Here is a 24,786-nt window from a genome sequence, read left to right as displayed (position 1 = left end):
ACAGCTTGCTAAGTTGAAAACCCGAAAGGGCGACTTAGGCAAAAATGAGCGTCTCGGTGGATCAAAAACCCGAAAGAGCGATTCAGGCAAAAGTTACAGACATAAAATAAAAAAAATATTCTGGTAGATTGAGCACCCCAACTTGGGGCAATCTACGCAAAAATTAGGGATTATGGCAAGTGATTGTATCCGGCTGGTCCTGATCATTGAAGCAATTTTGAACAGTCATTTGATTATGATTCATCATTCTCAACCGAAGACAAGAGCACCGTGGATTTAGAAGTTGGTAGGGAGAGTAGTGGTCATTGTATTCAATGTAGCCATTTTCCATGTAAATTACCATTTTCAAACTTTGTAAAGATCCATGGAGTCCCTCCATTTGCGGGCTACCATTCTATTAAATAAAGTTGAGCTTTTATCCAATTATTTCTTATTCTTATTTGTTTTTGTTTTTAATAAAATTGAATTTTTATGATGGTAATTTTGAAATAAATAAATCAATAAATAAATATTTTTTTTGCAATAATAAGGCATTTACTTTAAGAACAATCAATTTCAAGAAGGAATGTCAACAACAATCTAAGAACGGTAAAGTCTTGATGTATGAACCATTTTTGTCTTCCTTAAGCAGTTTGTTGGCGTTTTTACTTCCCCAATAGTTCGTCATTGATCCCCGGCATTTGGTTGATGAGTTGTTCCCCAAGCAATTTATCATACCTGGTAGAGTTAATTGGGTTTCTCCCTAAGCAGTTCATCATTTATCTCCAGTAGAGCTGATATGTTGATCTCTCTGTAGTTTATCATATGTCCCCAATTGAAGATTTATGATCTTCATTTGCATTTGTTGTTGTGATTGAACCTTGTATCTCCATGGAACCTTTATTTGGTTTCCAGATCCCCAGCACCTTTATTTGGTTGCATAGTCGTGATAGTTTCTCCCCTGCGTGAGTCTGCAGATCCGATTGGTATATCTTTTGAATTGGTTCATTTCTCAATCTCCAAGAAGAGTCTGATGACTGTAGCTTTCCTTTTGAGGAATGTGTTGTTGATTTTGCATTCTCGAGTGGCCTTTTATTTGTCCTGGAAGATTGTTGAATCCCCAGTGAAGCCCCCATAGAGTTATTTTGATGAAATTCTCGAAGATTATTTATTTACCCACTCAAAGTATTGCCTCTCGTTGTGACTTGGATCGCCAGCGGAATTCCATCTTCTGATAAAAGATTTCTTCATTCAGACAGTTTTTGATTCCAAGCAGTATTGATGTTGTCCCCTGCATGGTTATCTCCCATTTGATATGGTGTTGACCTAAAATCCCCCGCAGCGTTGACTTGTTGCTTATATATATATATATATATATATATATATATATATATATATATATATATATATATATATATATATATATATATATATATATATATATATATATATATATATATATATATATATATCCCTCAGCTTGAGACGTGGATCTTCAGCAGATCTCTCTTATCCTCAGCATATTGGTTGATATACTCAGCAGTGCTTTCATTCCCCACGGAGTTTGCCAAGCTGTATTTTTCTCCTCTTCCAGAGAGTTTGAGTTTTAAGCAAGATCTTTTTTAATTTGATATACTCAGCAGTGCTTTCATTCCCCACGGAGTTTGTCAAGCTGTATTTTTCTCCTCTTCCAGAGAGTTTGAGTTTTAAGCAAGATCTTTTTTAATCTTGGCTTATCCCCTAGCAGTATATACTCCTCTTTTTTAAGAGTTGAGTTTGAAATTGATTTGTTCTAATCCTTTTGATTGCTATGAATATATATATATATATATATATATATATATATATATATATATATATATATATATATATATATATATATATATATATATATATATATATATATATATATATATATATATATATATATATATATATATATTTCATCCCCTCAGAGCGCTGAGTTTTCAGCAGTTTTTGGTTGGACGCATGTTCTCCATGCCTTTCCCCGATCAGAGTTGAGCTTTATTTTGGATTGCCTTTCCCCAACCAGATTTGAACTTATTTTTGACTTAGGATTTGTATCCTCGATGATTTATTTTCATCCCTAGCAAGTTCTCTAGTTGATGTTCCCATCTTGTTGAGATTAGCTGAGTATCTAATTGTGATGATCAAATCTTCATGTTTGTATCCATTGTGCTTGTTTGTCAGCTTAATCAAACACAAACTCATACATACTCATGCATATTCATGCATAAAAATAGCATCAGATACTTCATTGTGCATTTTTCGCATTTATTTTGATCCCCTGCTTCGGTGATATTATTTCCCCATGCAGATTTGATGTGTCTGTCTTCCCTCAATTATAGAGTGTCAGCCCCTTAAGCAGAAAAAGCTTATCTTTTTTTCTTCTTCCCCACTGAGTTATTTCCTCGTGGGTGATTATTATTTCAGTTTCCTCCCCAGTTAATTATCTGGATGGAACCGCTCCCTTTGAGTTATATCCTCATTGGGTTGAGTCTTGTTTGACCGTTTCTTTCTAGTTCTTACCTAGATAGATCTTTTGGTCCCCGAGAGTTTATTACCCCGTAACTGGTAATATCCTTCTCGATGTTGAGTAGTTTACCTATGTTAGTTTACCTAGTAAATGGTAAAAGGTAATTTACTTCTTTGATTTCTCTAGCGGATTCATTTTTGTTTCCCTAGCAAGTCTATCTTTGATATGTTCATCTTAACTGATGACGGATATTCTTCCTGTTTTGGTTTTCTACCCAGTAAAAAGGTAGTTGTAATTCCTACTTCTTTGGTTTTCTACCCAGTAAAAAGGTAGTTATAATTCCTATTCTTTCCTAGAGAGTCTATCTTTGATATGCTCATCTTAACCGGTGACGGATTTTCTATTTTGTTTGGTATTCTACCCAGTAAAAAGGTAGTTGTAATTCCTATTTGTGGTATTTTGTCCAGTAATGGTAGATATAAATCATATTCTCCTCTCTGAGTATATCCTTGATATGTTCACTCTAACCGATGACAGATAGTCTCTCTTTTTCGGTCTTTTACCCAGTAATCGGTAGTTATAAATCCTATTCCTGTTGGTAGTTCATCCTTGATATGTTCATCTTAACCGGTGACGGATACTCTTCCTCTTTCCCCAGGTAGTCTATCCTTGATATGTTCATCCTAATCGATGACGGATATTCTTCCTTTTGAGTTTATCCTTGATATGTTCACTTTAACTGGTGACGGATACTCTCTTTTCGGTCTTCTACCCAGTAACCGGTAGTTGTAATTCCTATTTTTCCTGGCAGTTTATCCTTGATATGTTCATCTTAACCGATGACGGATATTCTTCCCTTCGAGTTTATCCTTGATATGTTCACTTTAACCGGTGACGGGTACTCTCTCTTTGGTCTCCTACCTAGTAAAAAGGTAGTTGTAATTCCTATTTGGTTTATTTTTCCCCAGTAGGTTATTCTTACCCAGTAACCAGTAATGATTATTCCTTATTTTTCTCAGCGAGTCATCCTTGATATATTTATCCTAACCGGTAATGGATGTCCCTCTATCCAAGTGTATTGTCTTCTTACCTAGTAACCTGTGGTAGATAATATATCTCTTTTACTCCTATGTTGAAGTTTTTTCTTCCCTAGTTGAGTTTGGGTTCATATTTCTTTGTGAAATCGAATTTCCTTTTGAGTACTTCAGCTTTGTTCTAATCTACTCTCTTCCCCTGCAAATCTCTTTGTCCTCTGCAGCCGAGTCTTTCCATTGATTTATTTTCATGGAAATTCCCTGATGTCTCCAACAGTTTTCAAGTTGTAGTCTGGCCTACGCATAACCCTTTTATCTCCAGAGCCTTTGTCTCCCCAGTGAGTTTTCCTTATGGAATGCATTATGCTCATGTGGACTTTCAGTCTCTCCATATTTTTTTCCTTTGTGGCAATATATTCCCCAGAAATATTATTTTTGCATTCATATCAAATGCATCATGAGGTCTCTTAGAGACCAAAATTTGTTTCTCGGTGTTGTTATTTAAGTCCATTCTACCGAGTTGATACGAATATTGTAACCTTCACATCCTTAGATAGAACGTCCTTAAATAGGGGAAGCTGTAAGACCCTAATTTTGACCCTAAGATCTCTCATGTTATCTCATCATTTGCATTTGCTTTGGGATCACACCTTCGTATCCTCCCCATCCCTCATTCATTGGGTTTGCATTGGGAAAGATCACCGAGCACATTTAATTGTATCATACTTTATTTTTATTTGTTTACTAACCAAAATACCAAAAATATGTCTAGTGTAGTTTCTTTTCTTTTGTAGGTAGTGTGTGCATCCATTTGTGCCTCACCAAGTTCGTATCTAGGGTTTGAGACCCTGAATGCAAGAGATCAATCAAGTAAAGGTTTACCATGGTTCTAATCATCATATATGGATCCCCATGTTCTTTATTTGTTATTTTGATAATAAAAAAAACTCATCAAGAGTTTGAAGCTTGTTTGCCTCGGAAGCCCTAATTCATCTAGGTATCTTGTGTGACTTCCTTAGCAAGTTTCTTAAACAATTGGTCAAAGATATCAAGAGATACTTCATTTTACATCATCTCAAGCATATATGATTCTCCACGAGCCCCAAAGAGCAAACGAACTTCAAGTTTGTAAGTTGGTTGAAATAGGTTGACTAGCGAAAGTCAACTGGTCAAATCCAAGGTTCCCTAGACCTTATCTCCTATAATTTTTATCATATGAAAATTATTACAAGAGACACATTACTCTTTATAACATTCCAAACAACTTTCATGTTGGCATCAAGAGATAATTTTAATTGGAAATTCATTTTTTATGGTGAAAGATTATATATCATTTTGTTTGTGCCCTGGATAGAAGGTCAACTTCCAAGAACCATAACTTGCTCAATTTTTATGATACGAACACGATCTAAGTTTCATAATTAATTTCAAGATGTCTTATCCAACTTTTATTCTTTGATAAATGTCAAATTCTACTTTCAAGGGCATGTACTAAGAGGAAACATTATAGGTCATTTTGGGTCATCATCATTGAACAAGCAATCTTCCTCAACTTCTAAAATCCATAACTCTTTCATGCAAGATTCAAATGGTGTTAAATATGTGACCACATTGAATAGGATTGAAATAAAGACAACTTTGAAGAAGGAATCATTTTAATTTGAAGCTCATAGCAAAAGTTGTTCAAGATGGAAAAAATCGTCATTTGACTTTTAACTTAGAAAATTTTCAACTATGTTTGATTCCTCCAACTTCCACCTCAAAATTCCTCATGATAAAAGATCCAAATGGAAAAAGTTTAAAGAGAAAAGTTTCTCCCCTTCATGTTATATTTTCAAAGAGTCCAAGATCATGGCATTTGGAGCATTTAGAGCATATTTTAAGTGACTTGCGCATGGGTGTAATGCATGGCCCCATTTGGTAAGTTCCATGACCAATTTTCATTTCACTAATGCATGGTTCCATGTTATTGTTTCAGGTTGATTCGTACATGACTTTGGACTTATTGACATCATTTCACATGCCTTGTACATGCCCATGCAAGCATGCACCATGGCATTACTATTTTTGGCAAATTTTGGAAAGTGTGTGAAAAACAAGTGTGTAGCCTATAAATATATGAACCTTGAGCTCAGAATAAGGATCCTTCTGCCCCGGCTTTGATCCTACTTCTTCCCTAACCTCAATTGAAAGGATTAACTTGAAGATTTCAATTGAAATCGAGTTTCAATTTCACTTCTGTTTTGAGATTGAAACTCCAAGAATCCAAGCCCTTTGATCATTCATTTCACCTTCTACAAGTGGATAGAAGCAAGCCAAGCCAAATTAGAAGGGAGATCAAGCTCAATTGAAGTAAACCGAAGGTGAATTTTCAGATTTTTCTCTTCTTCGATTCTCCCTCAATTCTCCACCATTTTGCTCGATCTTTGGTTGTCTGAAGACATGCCAATATAGACAACAAGATTGAGTTATTTTGAGGTTAAATCGAAGCAACTCAGTTCATACTCCTCAATTTTCAATTCCATATATCTTTCAATATAGTGAGAATTGGAAATTTCTGAGGGCAGATTTGGATTCCTGGCATTTTTCTCTTCAAATTAGTGTATGCATCTTTTATTTTCATGAAGGTTGATAGTGGACCAGTTCGGTGAGGTCCATCGGAGAAGATGACCGGAGCCCTAGCTCCGGTGGTGTGTTGACACCCTCTCATCCCTTTGATCATGATTCCACATTTTAATCAGGTCCCTTGCTTTGTTTGACTCATGTTGCTACACATTTGACTTAGGTGTTTGGTGCACTCTAGCGCGTGGCCATCAGATCTGCCACCTCAGTTAATGAGGGAGATCTGATGGCCCAAGTTTTTCCATTTGTTTTTATTATTTCTGATTTTATTTTAAATATCTTTATTTTGTTTAATTCATTTTTAATCCAAAAAATATGAGACTTTCACCAAAAATCTTTAAATATTTTCCTCGTCCATATTTTGAATTAAAATCATTTTTTTTGGATTAATTTTGATATTTTTGTGAGTTAATTGATTTTTGACTTGTTTTTAAATATTTTTAAATACTTCTGACTTTCCAAAAATTCTCAATTTTTTTGTCTAAGGTCCTTTGACCTTGTTTGATCTAGGATAAATCCCTTGACCGTTTATTTGGTGGTTTGGATGGATTTGAGGTTTTGTCCATTTAAAAATGCATTTTAATTCATTTTTAATTTGATTTTTAATTGTTTATTGGTTTAAAAATATTGTTGATCCATTTGGTTGACCTTGTGATGTTTGACTTTCTGTTTGGCCTTGATCATGGTTGATTTGAACTTTTGTTTGATCAATACAATTGGATTTATAGGGTTGATGAAATGTGCATTTCATCCCTAAAAATGAATGGATAATATTGTTCAGATGAAATTCCTCCTATGATCAATTTGGGTTCCTATTCCCCTTTCCCTCTTCATCTTAATCCCTATTCTTTCTCATTCATTCATTGACCAATGAATTCTCAAATATCAAATGCTAGTTTATTCATCAATGACCTTGTGTCAGATGAACCAACATGAGCCTGATTGAGATAGGTCCATCCCACTTTATTTTTTATGTGTGTTATGTTTTAGGAGCTTGGTTCTTTGTACCATGCCTCTAACATGCATTAACTCCAAATCTTTATTGCCCGACCTCAGATAGTTGTGAATTCTACATAACTCCAATTATGATTGCTTAACATAGAGCTAAATTTGTCCCATAAGACAGAGCATTCTTGTGAGTGAGACTTGACCTTTTTTCCATTTGTGAGAGCTAGTGGCATACTTGTTGATTTATCCAAGTTTGATCCCTTCTCATAGATGGTGTCTTGGTTTATGTCTTCATACTTGTGAATGAATGGTTAAGTGTTCTCCAAAGAATGACTTAAACAATTAAAACTCTTCACTAACATTTGAATAACCTCTTATTAATATTTCTTTACTTTCAAGTCATTTACTTAATGCAATTTAAATTCAAGTACCTTTAACATTCATTGCCATTTACATTTCATGCAAGATGTTTATGTTTCAGTAAACTTTTACTTTGCTCACTTGAGCCATATCATTTGTGCTTGTATATATTATGTGTTTGTGATTTTGTTATGTTTGTGGTCTTAGGACCTTAAAATACTTAATAAACAACAAAAACCCTAAAAAAATATGTTGGTGGACTGTTGAACCTCTACCCTTTGATTTGATCTGAACTCTTGGACTTAGAAGTAGGCAACATTCCCTATGCTTTGAAGGATTTGGCCAATGCCAATATTTTGAGACTGAGATATCCTTGATAGTGACTTTCATCTAATGCAAGCCTTGAATTCCACTTGGGTTCATCTATTACTTTGTCTCTATGCTTGATTGTTATACTGCTATTATTATTGATATCTGATGATTGTTTATGTGAGTTTGCCACAAGGAAATATTTCATTTGATACATTTGAAGATATTGAAGACTGCTTGCTATTGGAGTGCTTGTTTGGATGTTATGGATGTCTTTATTTGACGCCTTGGTCTTCACATTAATTGCTTGGGTGTTGCTTATGCTTTTTGCTTGCTCAATAGTCCAAAGGAAATGGGTTTCTATCTGACATTCTTGTCTTGTGGATTACTTCCCATTAGTCAGATCTTTTCAACTCTTAACTTTTAATTTTGTTTATGGTAGTCCCTTCATCTCCTCCCTTCTTTCTTAAATTTCAAAATCTCTCCCTCCTTTTAAAAACTTTATTTGTTTGTGTTTTCAACTTAGACGTGTTTTAATGAGTAGAAACTTTAGCCTTATGCCATTTATTTTAAAAAAAAAATCTTAATCAAACTTGTGAATAAATTTAATCATATTGACTCCAAATTTCAAAAGAAAAAAATAATTAAAAACTACATTTAAATCTTTGTCCATTTTGTGCTCTTCTTTAAACTTTTGTTAAAATCAATTCACCCATCTCTTTGAAATTTTTACCACGAACTACGGGGTTTTGATCCCTCATTTTATGTTGGTACATAGGCATAAGACCAAAGGTCTTGTCAAACACAAAAATATAATAAATTAATTCTTTTCTCATCCCCCCATTCTATTTTTATCCAACATATTTTCAACTATAACATTTGCACACAAAAAAGGCTCCCTAGGAGTACCTAGGACACTTTGGGTGCTAATACCTTCCCTATGTGTAACCAACCCCCTTACCCGTAATCTCTGACATTTTATTTATTTTGATTTGAAAACTTCTTATCTTTGGGTTTTGTTCGTACTTTCCCCTTTCCTTTGGAAACAATAAAAGCACGGTGGCGACTCTGATTTTTCAATGACGTCGGGTTTATCCATATCTCGATGGTCACGAATGCACCGCTACAGTAACCATCAGTAGAGTGATACCCTACAAATATCATCACTTCTCTCTTCTCATCAAGCGTCTTCCTAAGATGTCTCGAAACATGTCGGTATGCAGCGAAACCAAAAACTCTCAAATGGTTCAGATTCAGTTTGAATCCTGACCATGCTTCCTCCGATGTTACTTTCTCCGCCTTATTTGTGGGACACCTATTCAACAAATAAGCAGTTGTGGATATCGTTTCTCCACATATCTCTTTCAGTAATTTTTTTCCCCTTTAACATGTTTCTCACCATGTTCATGATCGATCAATTCTTCCTTTCGACAATACCGTTTTGATGTGGTGTATAGGACGACACTACCTCATCTACAATCCCTTCTTGATCATAAAACCTCCCAAAGTCATTTAGGGCATATTCGCCTCCACCATCTGTTTTGAGCACTTTGAGTTATTTACCACTTTGCCTCTCAACCATGGACCGGAACTTCTTAAAAACATCAAATACCTCATCCTTTCTCTTGATTAAGTATGTCCATAGCATTCTACTATGACCATCGATAAATGTGACAAACTACCTATTGCCACCAATGAAATCTACTTGCATCGGTCCAAACACATCTGAATACACCACCTCAAGGTGATTCTTGGTTCTACAACCTGCATCCTTGTTGAATTTACCCTTATATTGTTTCGCTTGCACACATTCTTCATAAATGTTAGTCGGTATGTTGATCGATGGCAGCCCCTTTACCATTTCGTTCTTTTGTAACTCTTTGAGATCTCTAAAGTGGAGATTCCCAAGACGATAGTGTCATAACCACTCTTCTCTACTTGTTGCAGTAGCAATACATCTATGCTCCATAACATTTAGCTTAACCTTAAAGGTTCTATTGGCAGCCATAGGTGCTTTAAGGACCAAAACTCCTTTTGCGTCCATAACGCGCAACCCCTTGTTTTCCATATGAATCTTGTAACCCTTCTTAATCAATTGGCCAATACTTAGAAGGTTACATTTGATTCCCGGAATGTACAAGACATCTTTGATCAAGGAATGTCCATAATCCCTTCTCATGATCAAAACATCACTTATCCCATTGACCGCTAGAATGGTGTCATCCGAGAACTTCACTTTGTTCTTCATGGCACGATTGATTTTAACAAACTAATCCTTCCTCCGCATTATATGAGTTGAACAACCTGAGTACAAATATTATTGCTCGTTGCATTGAACTCCCTTCATACTCATCATGGAGTTTACCTCCGCATGTAACCAGTTAACCGTATCATTCAATCGGTCATAACTCAATTTTGCAGAATTCCTTGAAATGTTGCTATTGATGTCCCGCAACTTGCTATTGCATTCTCCTTCCGTGATCATGACCAAGAGTGTATTCTCTTCATCAAACTCTTGTCTTGCAACCTTTGCTTCACCCCCTTCAGGTTCCTTGTTGTTTGCATTGTATTCTTTTTCAAAATGAATGAATTGTTGCAAAATGCTCCTTGCTCTTGTCAACCCTTTTCCTTTCACCTCTAAAGTTCTCTTGACCATAATTTTTATTGCAGATGCTCTCACCCCATTGACAAGTCGGATTCTTAGAATTTTGGGACTCTCTTCCATCAAAATTTTGAAAATTCTCTTTAATCTTCATGGATCGTTTTCCTTTTGATCTCTTGTCCTTCTCGTTGAAGCGAGCTTGCAAAGTGATCTCCGCCTTTGTATTATCGAAATTTCTCTCCTCCATCCTTTGCTAATGAGCCTCAAGAGAGATTTGCAGCTCCTCTTTGCTCATCGTCTCAAGATCCTTTGATTCTCTCAATCGCCAAAACTATATTGTCAAATCTTGGTGTTAAAGAATGCAAGATTTTCGCGACAACATACTGCTCTGTAACAGTTTCTTCGCATGTCTTTACTTGATTCACCAACTGAGTGACTTCCGTTGTAAAATCGTTGATTGTCTCATTTTCTTTCATTTGAATCAATTCGAGTTGGTGTTTGTGGGTTTGTAACCTCACCATTTTCGCCTTGTCATCCCTTGCATAGGCCTTCTGTAAGATATCTCACACTTGCTTTGACAATTCGTAATCACCAATTTTCTCAAAGTTGTCACCATGAACACATTGATAGATCAAAAACATCGCCTTGAAATATCTCTTCTTCTCTTCCTTATGTGTTGCTTGTTGTGCATATGTTGCACCCTCTACAAGAGGAGTAACATTGTTCATGATCACTTCAAGAGCATCTTGGTAACAAAATAACACTTTCATTTGCTTGTACCATTTGTCGTAATTCATTACAAGAAGGATGGATAGGTTTGGAGGGATTCTTTCCTTCAAAACAAAATTCATGTTGTGCACTAGGTGTTTGTGGATCAGAACCAAACTCTAATACCAAGTGTTAGAACTTTGATCCAAAAGATTGTTGAACAATGGTGGAGAGAATTGAAATGAGGAGAGTGAAAGAGGAAAATTGAGAGAGAGAGAGAGAGAGAGAGAGAGTTGCAGATGAAAATTGAATATTGCATTAGCCTAGGATGAGAATGCATTTTATACTTTTATACAAATGTTACATTATGATTGAGAACCAACAGAACCAAATGAAATAACAGAAAAAGTACAAAAAATCGAGCTCGTAACCGATTACACCATTTGGTTAACCGGTCACAACTGACATGAATTAAATTTCCATTCAGTGGTAACCGATTAACGCTATAGGTTAACTGGTTACAGCTGCGAAATCTTCACTTTCCTGCTACTTGAAAGTGTTGGTGACCTTGTTGTAACTGGTTACACCCTCGAGCTAATCGGTTACAACACTTAAATTACTAACATAGTTTTCAACAAATTCTATAACTCGACTATAATGTGTAAGAATAAGTCTGATTAAATTATAGATTATTCTAAGTTTTAAACTTTATACTTATGACCATCACTAATTTGGTCGTTGAAATATTTACATATACATCTTACTCCGAATGTATACACGTGGTTCGCTACACCGAAGTTTGTCATCACCATCACCTTCGTCAACAATTCTTGATAGAAAAGATCTTCTCAAATTATTTAAAGAAACTAAATAGGATTTTAACAATACAAAAGATCAATCATACTATTTTTAATCGGCACTAAATAGTACATTTTAAATATAAACTAAAGTAAAATTACAGTATAAATTTAAACAAAATATATTTTAACAGATATTAATTTCACACTTTTTCTGTGTGATATACATGTGCTGAGATTCTCTCACCAACTTAATTTGAAATACTTGCTGAAATCTTTTCCTACAATGCCAAGGTGTAAGGCTACTTACTTTCTTCTCTCTATATATATTTTGTGTGTGTGACCTGGTCCTCAAATGGGGTAATGATTTGTGATAAAGGCAACTTGCATATTAGTTCCTGCCAATTCTCCTACTCTGTCTTGTTCCCTAAGGCTCTTCCCACAAACATACTTTTCTAGGTGAGCCCCTTCTGTCCACTATCCAACCATAACTTCTCCTCCAAGCACCTTTCCATTTTCAAAAAAACCACATTCTATCATTATCAACTATCAACTATGAAGCACACACTCAAAATAATTCGATAAAATACGTCACATACTAATATAAAAATATTGACAACATTATTAATCACCACTACTTCGATATATAAATGTGTTTAAGATACATCAAATGAATGTCTAAAACGCATCAAAACAAAAAAAATCAAAAACTTGTCTGGATTGTTGAACATGTGTTAAGTACGTATACATAGATATACGGGTCTAATCTTAAATGTATTAGTATTTTATAAGTTTACCAACATTTTGCCTAATCCTTAGCAACCTGAAAAGTATTTTTCATGTATTGTCTACTCCAATAAATAAATGTCCAATAAATGGTAAACCAAATTGGTCCATAGTTATTTATTTCATAAAAAAAGTAATAGTATGGTGAGAAGCCATAGTAACTTAACTTGACAATATACCAATTTAAGAAAATAGCTAGTTATCTAACCAAAGCAGGTCCATTATGATTCTTCCCTAAGCTTACCAACATTAAAATATTGCAAAAGTGTATTTATGTAATGTTCACTATTCTATATTTTACTACATTGATAAAATAATATATATGATACATACTATTAAAATAAGATACTTGGCTTAAAAGCGAGTTTTATTTTATAAGCACCTAAGGGAGAGAAAAGGACGAGTTATTATCATTCCAAAGAAAAGAAGGTAGAGAAAAAAAGTGTGATTTGTGGAGCAACAATGGCAACACCAAAAAGATCATATGATCAACAACAACAACAACAAATTGTGCAACAAGTGAAGAACTCAGGAATGATTAACAACATTCAGAGTCCAAGAAGAGATGAAAGAGAAGAGGAAATGTCAAGATCAGTTCTAGCAATGTTTAGAGCAAAGGAAGAAGAAATTGAGAGGAGAAAATTGGAGGTTAGAGATAAAGTTCATGCTCATCTCGGTCGAGTCGAAAAGGAAACAAAGAGGTTGGCTGAGATAAGAGAAGTAAGTTCAATAACAAACACTTCATCTTACCTAGATTGTTTGTTTAATAATGTTTCATTCTTTGATTGTTTTTTTTGTTTATATACATATCAACCTTTTAACATGGTTTGAAACCTAGGTCAGGATCGCGTCGCGTAACCTTTGATACAGTAGAAAATTGCGCAATCACAATATTGTCACCTTAACAATAAAATCTTTGAATGTGATTTCTTACAAAATTATCTACATTTAGTTATATTTAAGATTTTTTTTTCATTTATTATAAGTAATATTTGTTTGAGAAATTGCATAGGAGATAGAGGGTTTCACAGATCCAATGAGGAAAGATGTTGCAATGGTTAGAAAGAAGATAGACATGGTGAACAAAGAGTTGAAGCCATTGGGTCAAACATGCCAGAAAAAGGTGACATTTCTAACTGTTACTTATGCTAATTGTTGTTTTGCTTTTGAAATTTTGTTGTCTTTACAACATAGTATTGTTCAAAGAGACAATGTCATACCCCATATGTTTTTTGCTAACACATCTTTTGATACAACCAATTAATTCATTACTTAGAATTTAGTCAATTGACCACCTTAATTATTTGCTTTAATTTATTGTTCCCATTTTTTTAAAACATGATATTATTCACCGACTTTATCGATGATTAATTTTTGTCGTAAAATTGGATTGATTAATTTTAATAAGATCTTATTCTTTAATTATATATTTTCATCTATAAAATTCAAATTTATCTTAGTAACCGGTGTTTTTTAATAGGCTATTTTTTTCTAACTACATTTTCTTAATTTATAAAATTCAGACTCATCTTATTTAGAAAATCAAATTTCACCGGTACTAATGTATTAATATGTTAACTCTTTTTTTCATCATCTTAAAATAAATATCGTTTTGTTTTTTTTAAGGGAATATCAATTATTATTATTATTACTATTATTATTATTATTTTATTTTATTTTATTTTATTTATAATCCTCGTTTAAATTTGATATTGTTGAAACCACATTCAAGTCATTATATTTCATTATACTTTATGATAATGATTATCAAAAAAATTTTATTCAATTATAGTTTTTATAATAAGTATTAAAAAAACTAAGAGATCTTATTTTAGGAGTGATGGAGTAGTCGTTAAGGTGATTGATTATTCATAATAAAGTTGCTATTTCAAATTTCTAATGCATGCTTTTTTTCCCATCATTATGTCCACAAGTTAAAAACGAGGTTTAGAGAAAACATTTAAATTCAAATTTTATTAAAGCTATTTTGTAAAACTATATATTTTTGGTGTGACAGGAGAGAGAATACAATGAAGCTCTTGAGGCTTTCAATGAGAAAAACAAAGAAAAAGCTCAACTTGTTACAAAATTAGTAGAGGTAAGAAATTATTTATTGAATTGAATTTTTAAGTATATTCATATATTTTTCTGTTCCTAGCTAACATTAATGATGTTTTTTTTTGTCTCTCTTCATTTGTATTATGTGAACTTTGGATTATAGCTTGTGACTGAAAGTGAGAGGGTGAGGATGAAGAAGCTGGAGGAGCTAAGCAAAAACATAGATATTCTTCATTGAGATAGATGCTAGTGAATGTACCATTGTGGATTCAGTGTGCTATTAAATAGAATTCTTATCATTTTATGTGGAAGAGTTTATGATTTCAAAGTATTTTAATTTTGCTGACTTAGAGAAAAATGTAAAATAAAGGGTGCATGAAACATCTTACCACAACTGCAATTCTTTTATAAATTTTTTTATCGAGGATATTTGACTATTTGCTACCATCATGGTATATGAGCGACTCTAATACCTTGAGAGCTTATATTATATTACTCAAAATAGTAGAGGGATAATGCACCTCCTATTCTTAAATTGAGCATAGATTATTAGGATTTTTATTGAGAAAGCACTTCAAAGAAAAGAATTTCATCATATCCACAAAATACTCAATAGAGATCGTCCTCCTTCAAAGATTAGATAAGTGTGGGAGTTCAATATTGCTCATCCAAAGAGTTAGTTTGACTAAGGTCAACTTTAATATGGATATCTTACCAACGCCCAAACCCCAAAAATGATCAAAGATCCGTTAAAGGGGATATGAGTTTTTGGATTGTCCTTATTTTATTCCTAATTATAGAAATCAGAATTGTGATAATTTTATTGGGTCTATAAAGGGACAATCCACGACGAAAGCAGACCAAATAAGGCCTTGAAATACTGGGCGAACGCACTTCAGATCGTATGATTGGGCATAGGTTCCCCCCCAGCCCGAACTTAAGTCCATATTCTACCCGTTTATCACACATGGCCTGTGAGATGTCCAAGAGATAACGATTTAGGGGATGAAAGTCAAAGGAAAAAATCGTTGCTTTAAGATTTGAAGAAGAACCGGTCCTCCCCTACTCCCACATATTGGTCGGGAAACTAGGGAAAATTGTTTCTATCCTTCTTGCCCGATCCAAAGCGTCCTCGTTAAAAACTCCAACCTCTAGGCCTAGAGATTCATTCTCTAATTCCATCAAACCTTAGCATACAAAGTCTTTTGCTATCAAACATGTGAACACGCTCTCTTTATTATATTTCACAAATACAATTGACGCTCATCGTGGGGTCTCGATAAAACTAACTTAGACCACTCTCAATCCAACCTTCAATCGTTTTTTCATCTTGTTAGTTTATGTTGATGATGTAACTCTTGCAGGCAATTCCATATCTGAATGAAAGATGCTTTCCATCCAATTTTCAAAATTAAGGACATTAGTTTTCTCAAATAATTTCTACGATTGGAAGTAACACACTCTAAACAAGGTATCTTATTATGCTAGAGAAAATATTGCATTAATCTCTTAGCATACTCAAGACTGTTAGGTTCTAAATCCGTCTTTACTCCATATAATCCATATATTAAATTGTGCAATGATAATATTGATTCATATAAAGATATACCATGATACAAAAGACTAATTAGAAAACTTATTCATCTCAAAACCACCAGGCTAGATATCACATTCATCACTCAACAATTGAGCAAAGTTTTATCCAAGGCCTTAATTGTTCTTCAACATGCTACTTGTAGAGTTATGAGATATCTCAAGAAATGTCCTAGTTGAGGCCTATTCTTTCCTAGATATTCATCCATTCATCTCTTTGACTTTTTTTGAGATGTTGATTAGGTTGTTTGTATAAATACCAGAAGATCTATTTCAGACTCTTATTTCTTTATTGTGTGGGTATATGTGTTTGCATGTATGAAGGTTGCAACAATATGTTGATTTGGTTTTGATGTTGACAACGCTCTTAAAATAAGTCTTCATTAGTATTGTTGTTTAAGGCTTGTTGATTCATATAATATAATTTGATATGTGGATCAAGTGATGGTCTTTTATATGTTGATAAAGTGATGGTGTTTGATATATTGACCATGTGATGGTGCTTGAAGATCAAATATGAATTTATGTACTTGTAGTTATCTCTAATGATGTTATTCATCTTGAAGCCATCTCAAGCCTCATTAGAGAGAAGATTCAAGATTCCATGAAGTTCTAAAGTTTGAGATAATGTAGCAAGATGTTGAACTTAACTTTTTTGAAAGAAGATGAAGTCTGAAAGCTCGTCTAATCGATAGTGCGCTTAGTGCGGTGCATGAGTGAACAAAATATTGTAAAATGGTAAAGTAACTCAAAAGTTACTACAAAAACTCACACACTCACAAAAATGCTTTTGAGAACCTTCTTTCTTTGATAAAATCACCAAAAAAAATTCCGAATATAGGTAATTAGTTACAAGTCCAAATAATCAATTTTTAGTGAAAATCACATTGGATAATCAATTATCCTTTATGCTTAATACATAATTTCACCTCATAATTAACTATTCGTGTTTGCGGTCGATTAGTAACAGTGCAATTTGAAAACCTTCCAAATTTGAACTACATAATTGATTATTGAATATGCGTAATCGATTATGAGTTGTAAAAAGCCCATGGATTATTTTCCTTTTTTAGCTACATTTTCTCCTATATAAGGAGAGAGCCTCCTATCTATTTCACGCACCAAGGTTAAATTTTATTAAATCATTCTTATCTCATTTTAACCTGTTTGTTTAAGTTTCTTTCTTTTCACTAAAATTGCCTCAATACCTTTCTGAATGAAAAACTTTTGTGAGGTTTTAGTTGTACTGGTGTTCAACTATTTTATCAAGAGTGTGATTCTCTTGAAGTTTCTATTGGTTGGTTGTGAAGGTTATCCTACAAAACCTCTATTTGATTTCCGAGATTAGCCGATAAAAATCTCGTTCTTGATTTGTGAGCTTAGTGTGTGAAAATCTCCTTTTTGGTTTGAGGGATCGGGCATTGCAAAATCTCTTAGTCGATTGTAATAAGGTTCTTGGACATTCCTTACAAAAGCTCAAAAGGTTTTATTAGTGGAACTCTTAAAATGTTAATCTCTTGAGGAGAGGATTAGGCCAAGACATCAGCTGAACCTCTATAAATCTTAGTGCAATCTCTCTCATTTCTCTCTCTCTCTCTCTCTCTCTCTCTCTCTCTCTCTCTCTCTCTCTCTCTCTCTCTCTCTCTCTCTCTCTCTCTCTCTCTCTCTCTCTCTCTCTCTCTCTCTCTCTCTCTCTCTCTCTCTCTCTCTCTCTATATATATATCTCTCTATATATATATATATATATATATATATATATATATATATATATATATATATATATATATATATATATATATATATATATATATATATATATATATATAGTTTGTGGAAAGAGAATATGAGAATCTTTATTGAAGGAATGGATCGAGGTATTCTGAAGGATGTGAAAGAAGCTCCATTTGTTCCCAAACATGAATTTAATGGTGTTGTGGTGAACAAAAACAATGAAAATGATTTGACCAAATATGAGAAAGAAAATGTGCAACACATTTTGAAAGCAAAAACAATCACCACTACTGATATCGGTCTTGATGAGTTCTTGCGTGTTTCTCACTATGAAACTGCTAAAGAAATATGGGATACCCTCCTATTTACCAATGAGGGTTCTAATATAGTAAAGTGGTCGAGGCTGCACATATTAACCCATGAGTGTGATCTCTTTGAAATGAAACCTGAATAGAGCATTTATGACCTGCAAAAGAGATCCATTCATATCGTGAGTCACATGAAAACTCTTGGGAAATTTTTTCAAAGTGAGGGCTTGGTTGTAAAAATCCTTTCATCCATAAAGCGCAACTTGCAACCAAAAGTCACTACAATTTCTAAATTTAGAGATTTGTCAACCATGGACATGGCAACTATATTTGGTAAATTCCAGGAACACGATATGGAACTTAAAAGACTCGTTGATGATGAAAAAAATGACAAGAAGAAGAGACTAGCTCTCATGGTTGAAGAAGAGAAGGATTATGACTCCTTTTGTGAAGAAATGTCAGTGATAGTAAAGAACTTCAAGAGATTCATGAAGTGTGAAAGACAACAAAAAGGACAAAGCAAAAGCAAAGGAAAATCAACATTTACTTCTGTATGCTTTCAATGTTGGAAGAAATGACATATAAAACCGAAATTCTCCCAAAATCAAAAGGAATATCAAAACCATAACAGGGAAAGGAACTTCATAAGGAATAAAAGAAAGCTTATATCATCTAAGACGACAATGATATGGAATCTTTTGACAAAGAAACCAACATATGTCTCATGGAAGAGCATAAGATAACAAGGTAACTTCCAATTTTTCTTACCATGACTTATTTAGGATTTTCAAGAAGTTAAATAAAGAAATGAACAAGTTGAAACAAATTGTATCAAAGTCTAAAGAGACCATATATTTCCTTGAGATTAAAAATCAAAACCTCATGGAAGAATCAGAAGCTCTTATAAAGAGATAAAGTGTTTCAACTCAAGTCTTTTACCACGAAATCTTAGTTGAACCTAACAAGTGTAATCAATGAGATTTTTTTCCACATCGCTATCTTTTGCTTCATCAAGAAAAGTGGTGAACGTAATGATGGTCATTCTCCTTATTATTTCCATAGAAAGCATCAAGAACATAAAATAAAAAACATATCTCTGCTAAATTGGTTGTGAAGACCATTTTCTTCTGAGATAAAATTAGCGTCTAGTAATCCTTGTACATTTTTCGCAATTTCTTCTGCTTTCTCAAGTGATTCTCGTTGTCGTCTCTGCTATACGTATCGGGGACCTGGATCCACATTTAACTAGTGGCACGCCACACTGGGGCATCTCATGGGGAGAAACAACAAAATGGTTGGCATTAACTTTAAACCACTTCACCAACCCTTCTATAACTACGACAGGTAGGTTGGCTTATATCTTCACAGTCCTCAAAGGGGTATTATCCAACTTGATGGCTTCGAAATCTCCAATCGGGGTTAGTTTTAGGATTTTCGCTTTGATTCCAATTGTCGGTTCCAATTCACTACGATACTTTTCATCTCGAACATCGAGATCAGCTATGCTAGTCATTAGACTACTTTCTTTCAGATCCTTCCCCTGGACGATGGAGGAAAATTAGATATCTTCCTGCTTACTTCTAGTGTCAGACGAGCTCCTAGGAGGTCCGTTTCAATAACGATGGGTCTACCAGATTCGTCATGGTACTTAAATTTCAAATGCACTAGAGATGCGACTGCATCTAGTGTGGCTAGGAATAGACGTATGAAGATGCCATTGTACGTGTTTTCACCTTGGATAACGAAGAAATGCATATCCAATGTAGTTATTTCCTTCTTTTCCCCTAAGGAGAAAAGTAAACATATATCTTCGCAAGGATTAATTGAGGATTCATTGAAAGCAAGTGGGCTTTGATCTTTTCTAGGTTTCAGATCTCGTGGTCCTTGTCTAAGTTTAGTAAGGGTTTTTAGATAGACAAAATTACAGGAGCTTCTGTCGTCCACCAGAACTCCAAAGACTATGACGATAATGATGACCAAGGGAAGATCTGCATTGGAAATTCTGTCTACTTTTTCCTCATTCATAAACCCTAAGATCAATATTTTTGTCTTCCACTAAAAAATGTATCTCTTCTTGAATTTGTCGAGAGAGGTTCGGTTCTATCAAACGGTTCTTCCCCAACAATATCTATAGGGAATATCAAGATTCGACTTAGTTCAGGAACCCCTAATATGGCATTCACTCAGTGAAACTGTCAAATCTATGATGATCTAGAATGAGAAGGTTTGGTAGTGATATTTAGTAGGAATCAATTGTCATTCCCACAGACAGTTCCATTGTTTCCTCTTGATGTTGATGACAACACTTTTAGCTCTGGTGCGAAGGTGGTGGTGGATCTGTAAAATTAGCACTTGATCGCTGCAATTATTTCATGAATCACTATAGAGGGAGTGAAATTCTTGAAAAATGAATCTCATACCCTCTTTGACGCAAAAAGAGAGTATTTATACCGTGAATGAGATTGGGTTTCTCAATCCTTTCTTCGGCCTTGAACCTGGTATGGAACAATAATGTTATAAAAAGGAATAGGAAAAATTTAGTGTATGTAATATTTTTTGAAATAATTGAAATTATATATATATATATATATATATATATATATATATATATATATATATATATATATTGTCAAACACTTGATTATTAATTAGTGAAAAATTAAAACAATGAATCATAACAAATAAATTTTAATTCATTACAATTAATAAACTAAATTAATTTATCTTTTCATAGTTCTCTTTTATTATAACTTATATAGTGCTCATCAAACAAAAAATTATATTGTAGGCTTAAATGCACTTTTGGTCCCCTAGTTTGGGCGTTTTAAATAATTTGTCCCCTATTACAAAACCTGCGATTTTGGTCCCTGAAATTTGATTGCGTATGGATTTGCATGATCCCCATCCAATTTTGATTATGTGTCAATTCATTAATGACGTGGCAGGTACTATTTGGATACATGTCAGCATTTTCAAATATTTTAATTTCCACCTGGATATTTTAATTTAGAAAATATTAAAAAACATTTTGGAAATTGAAAAAATAAATTATAAATTAGTGAAATAGGAATTAAATTCATCCTCTTCATCGTGCCCAAATTTCTGCAACCTTTCCTTCATTGTTTTTCTACAACCTCTAATTTAAACCATCTCCTTCATCGTTTGCTTGCAAAAACGTTTTCCTTCATCTCCTCAAGCGTTTCTTTTGATGATGTCGTAACAATCCGGTTTCGGCCATGGAAGTAGATCTTCAAGTCGTTATATGTATGTATGCAAGTGTGGTTTGGATGCTCCATTGATGACAGCATGGACAGGTGTTAACCCAGCCCGTCGTTTCTATGGATGTGGGATGTATAAGGTGAAGGAGAAGAGCGATCCAAAACGCAGCGGAATTTAAAATTTCTCCTTTAATGATCCTTACGAATGGGCATGATCAGTGATAGAATCGTTACCTCTTGTGACGATTGTAACCTTTGATGCAGATCTACGGAGCGATCACGAACGTTGAACGATGACAACGCCTCTACTCAGTCCACACGAACGGATTCCTTCAATCTCAGTGCTAGCTGCTACAATAAAGGCTTTGAGTGAGTGAGTGAGAGAGAGAGAGAGAGAGAGAGAGAGAGAGAGAGAGAGAGAAACGAAATTGCAACTGCATAAATGCTTCTACACAAGGGTTCTATTTATAGAACCACTTGTGTGGGATGCAAGCTAAAAAGCCCACTCAAGTGTATGTGGCCCATATCTTATAATATGCCAAAATCACTTAAGCGCGTGGTACCTTACCATATTTCGTATTCTACTTAAGTACACTGTACCTTACGATGTTCTACAATTCACTTAAGGGCACCGTACATTACGGTATTCCTTAGTTACTCTATCTCTCATCAATCCGTCCTTTTGTGTGTGACCCTGTAGGTTTTCGCGGCATTGGCAATTATATTAAATCACGTATTTAACATAATAAACAGTGAGCAGTATCTAACAACACATCACTGCTATCCAAGACACGAAAATGTCATGTGATCTGACAAATCCTTTTGTGATAATACTTATGTGTACAATTACCCTTTTTCCCTTATGTCTATATTGAACACAAGGCATAGACCGTGTCATCCTTGTCCAGTTCAATATTAGGCCCATAGACATTTATCCTGTTACGCAGGATGGGCAAATTCCATCTAGGTCACTCATGTCCCTTAGCATGCTTCGTGGAGTACCCATCAACTGTCTTTATGGTCATCCAGTTACGGACAATGTTTGATCAACAATAAGGCACTCGACTCTACATCTAGGGTCCATAGTGGGTTCAGGTCGAAGGGTGGTATACACCATTATCAGCATGAGAATAACTTATGACATTTTGCATAACATTCTATATAGTATTCTCATAGCGGGTCAATCCAGGATAAATATTACTCTTAATATTCATACCTATGTTTAAGACTTGATAACTCCTTATCCATGATCCATGAGATGTGATCATCAGTCTATATACATAATAGTCTTAATGCTTTAATGTTATCCCACTTCATAATAATGCTCGACTATGGATACTTTAAGAATAATGTCCTTATGTTTAATGTGATCTCATGATTAAGTCACACTTGATACATTAAACGGACTATCAATTCTAGGGACTTTATTAGACAAACATAATAAAGAAAAAGCCTTTTATTATTAATAAATAATTCGATACAAGTATCAAAAGTATTGGCCTCTAGGGCTTACACCAACATAAGGTATGTATAAGGATCTCCATTGATGTTTACATATTCAATGTTAATGGTTTGCTATGTTGATGTTTACAACTTCATTTCCAATGATGCTTACAGATTCAAAGTTTCAAGAAATGCAGTCACTTTGTTTAGTTGGATGAGGAGATGAATCCTAGGGCAAAAGAGTTAATATCTGCTATATTAAAGAACATAAGTAAAGAGAAGGCGACGATTAAATCTTACAAAGAAAAAGATGAGGAATTGAAGATGAAAGTGAAGATGTTGAAGAAAAAATTGAAGATTAATTGGATGTTATTGTTTGTTATGTTATTTGCATTTGTTGGGACAATATTGATGAAATAGGTTGTAGGTTAATTAGGTTTTAGGTTATGTACTTATGTTGTCTGATATAATATTGTAATAGAATTTGAATGAAAGTACTGACTAAGTTCTAATGTTCTCTGATATAATGGTTGTCTGATATAATATTGTTTGTTATGTTATAAAGTACTGATAATGTTGTCTGATATATTGAAAATACTATCAAAATGAGCATTAGTATAACCAATACTGTCAATACTGTCAAAATGAATATTAACATAACCAAAATGAACATTAATATAACTGATAATGTCAAAATGAAAATGAACATTAATATAACCATAACTGATATAATTTGAACTCAAAATACTGTCAAAATGAGCATTAATATACAACCAATATGCTTAACATTGACCTTGTTTGAACATTAATATATGAACATCCAAAATAAAATCCAAGATAGTACTTGAGTCAAAATGAAACTGCTTAAGTCATAAACTCCTTATGTCATAAACTAGTAAAGTCATAAACTAATTAAGTCATACAATACAACCAAAATAAGTCATAAACTACTTAAGTCTTAATGAAACTATTCTTAAGTAGGTTGAGGAGTTTGTGAACTTTGTGCAATTTCTGTTTGTTTTTCTTTGGACTTTTTTGTTCCCTTTCCACCTTTCACTTTCTTAGTCTTCTTTGACTTATTACTGCCCTTTGGAATTGCTCTGTCAGCTGCCTTTTTGCCTTTACAGCTCCTCTTATTATGTCCCGTAGCACCATATTTTGCACATTTGACAGTTGAAAACCTCCTTGGTAGTATGTGGGATTTTCTAGGTTCATCATTCATTTTGTTCCTCTATTTTTTTGGCCTGCCTATGGCTCTCCTCATCACTGGTGGTGCCATTGTATTCAGATCATCTACAGGCCACAATTGTGGTCCATTGATTGGATACACAATGTTTGAGTAAGTGTCCATAAATGTAGATTTCCTATAGCATGAATTAAACAAATGTAAGTGTCCACAAATGTCCATAAACAAAATAGACCAAGTATAGAAAAACAAAACAGAACAAGTATACATAAGCAAAACAGACCAAGTATAGAAAAACAAAAGAGACCTATAACATGCAGTAACATAATCCTCAGGTTGTTTCTTGATGTTCCATATGCAGGCAATTACGCGACAACAAGGGATACCAGACAAGTCCCACTTTCTGCATGAGCAAGCTTCCTTTTTCAGGTCAACACAGTAAGTTTCAATGCCATTAGTGACACCAAATATTGATAGGTCATCATCACCATGTCATGTGGGACTCCACCCTTGTGCTTGCTTCTTATTCTTCTCAATAACCGACTGAATTCTAGGACATATGGATCCAGTGTAGCCATGGAGCAACTCCTTTTGACTTGTCATCCT

General features: G+C 34.1%; 1 protein-coding gene across 1 annotated transcript; it reads left to right on the top strand.

Moving 5' to 3' along the window:
- Window positions 1-12,934: 12,934 nt before the first annotated feature.
- LOC127086597 (uncharacterized) lies at window positions 12,935-15,137 on the top strand. Its single transcript, XM_051027379.1, has 4 exons — window positions 12,935-13,362; window positions 13,655-13,765; window positions 14,660-14,740; window positions 14,864-15,137. Exons 1-4 carry the CDS (start codon window positions 13,105-13,107, stop codon window positions 14,936-14,938), a joined length of 525 nt encoding a protein of 174 aa, XP_050883336.1. The 5' UTR covers window positions 12,935-13,104; the 3' UTR covers window positions 14,939-15,137.
- Window positions 15,138-24,786: the final 9,649 nt, after the last annotated feature.

This window comes from Lathyrus oleraceus, chromosome 5 (genome assembly GCF_024323335.1).
Source record: "Lathyrus oleraceus cultivar Zhongwan6 chromosome 5, CAAS_Psat_ZW6_1.0, whole genome shotgun sequence".
Lineage (NCBI taxonomy): Eukaryota > Viridiplantae > Streptophyta > Magnoliopsida > Fabales > Fabaceae > Lathyrus > Lathyrus oleraceus.
The sequence above is the reverse complement of the archived record's forward strand: the minus strand, read 5'-3'. Positions and strand labels throughout refer to the sequence as shown.

Bases quoted from the DNA above. Each gene is read 5' to 3' on its own strand.
- LOC127086597 (XM_051027379.1), top strand. From the start codon at position 13,105: ATGGCAACACCAAAAAGATCATATGATCAACAACAACAACAACAAATT. The intron at 13,363-13,654 runs GTAAGTTCAATA...GAAATTGCATAG, and splicing joins GGTTGGCTGAGATAAGAGAA to GAGATAGAGGGTTTCACAGA. The intron at 14,741-14,863 runs GTAAGAAATTAT...TTTGGATTATAG, and splicing joins TTGTTACAAAATTAGTAGAG to CTTGTGACTGAAAGTGAGAG.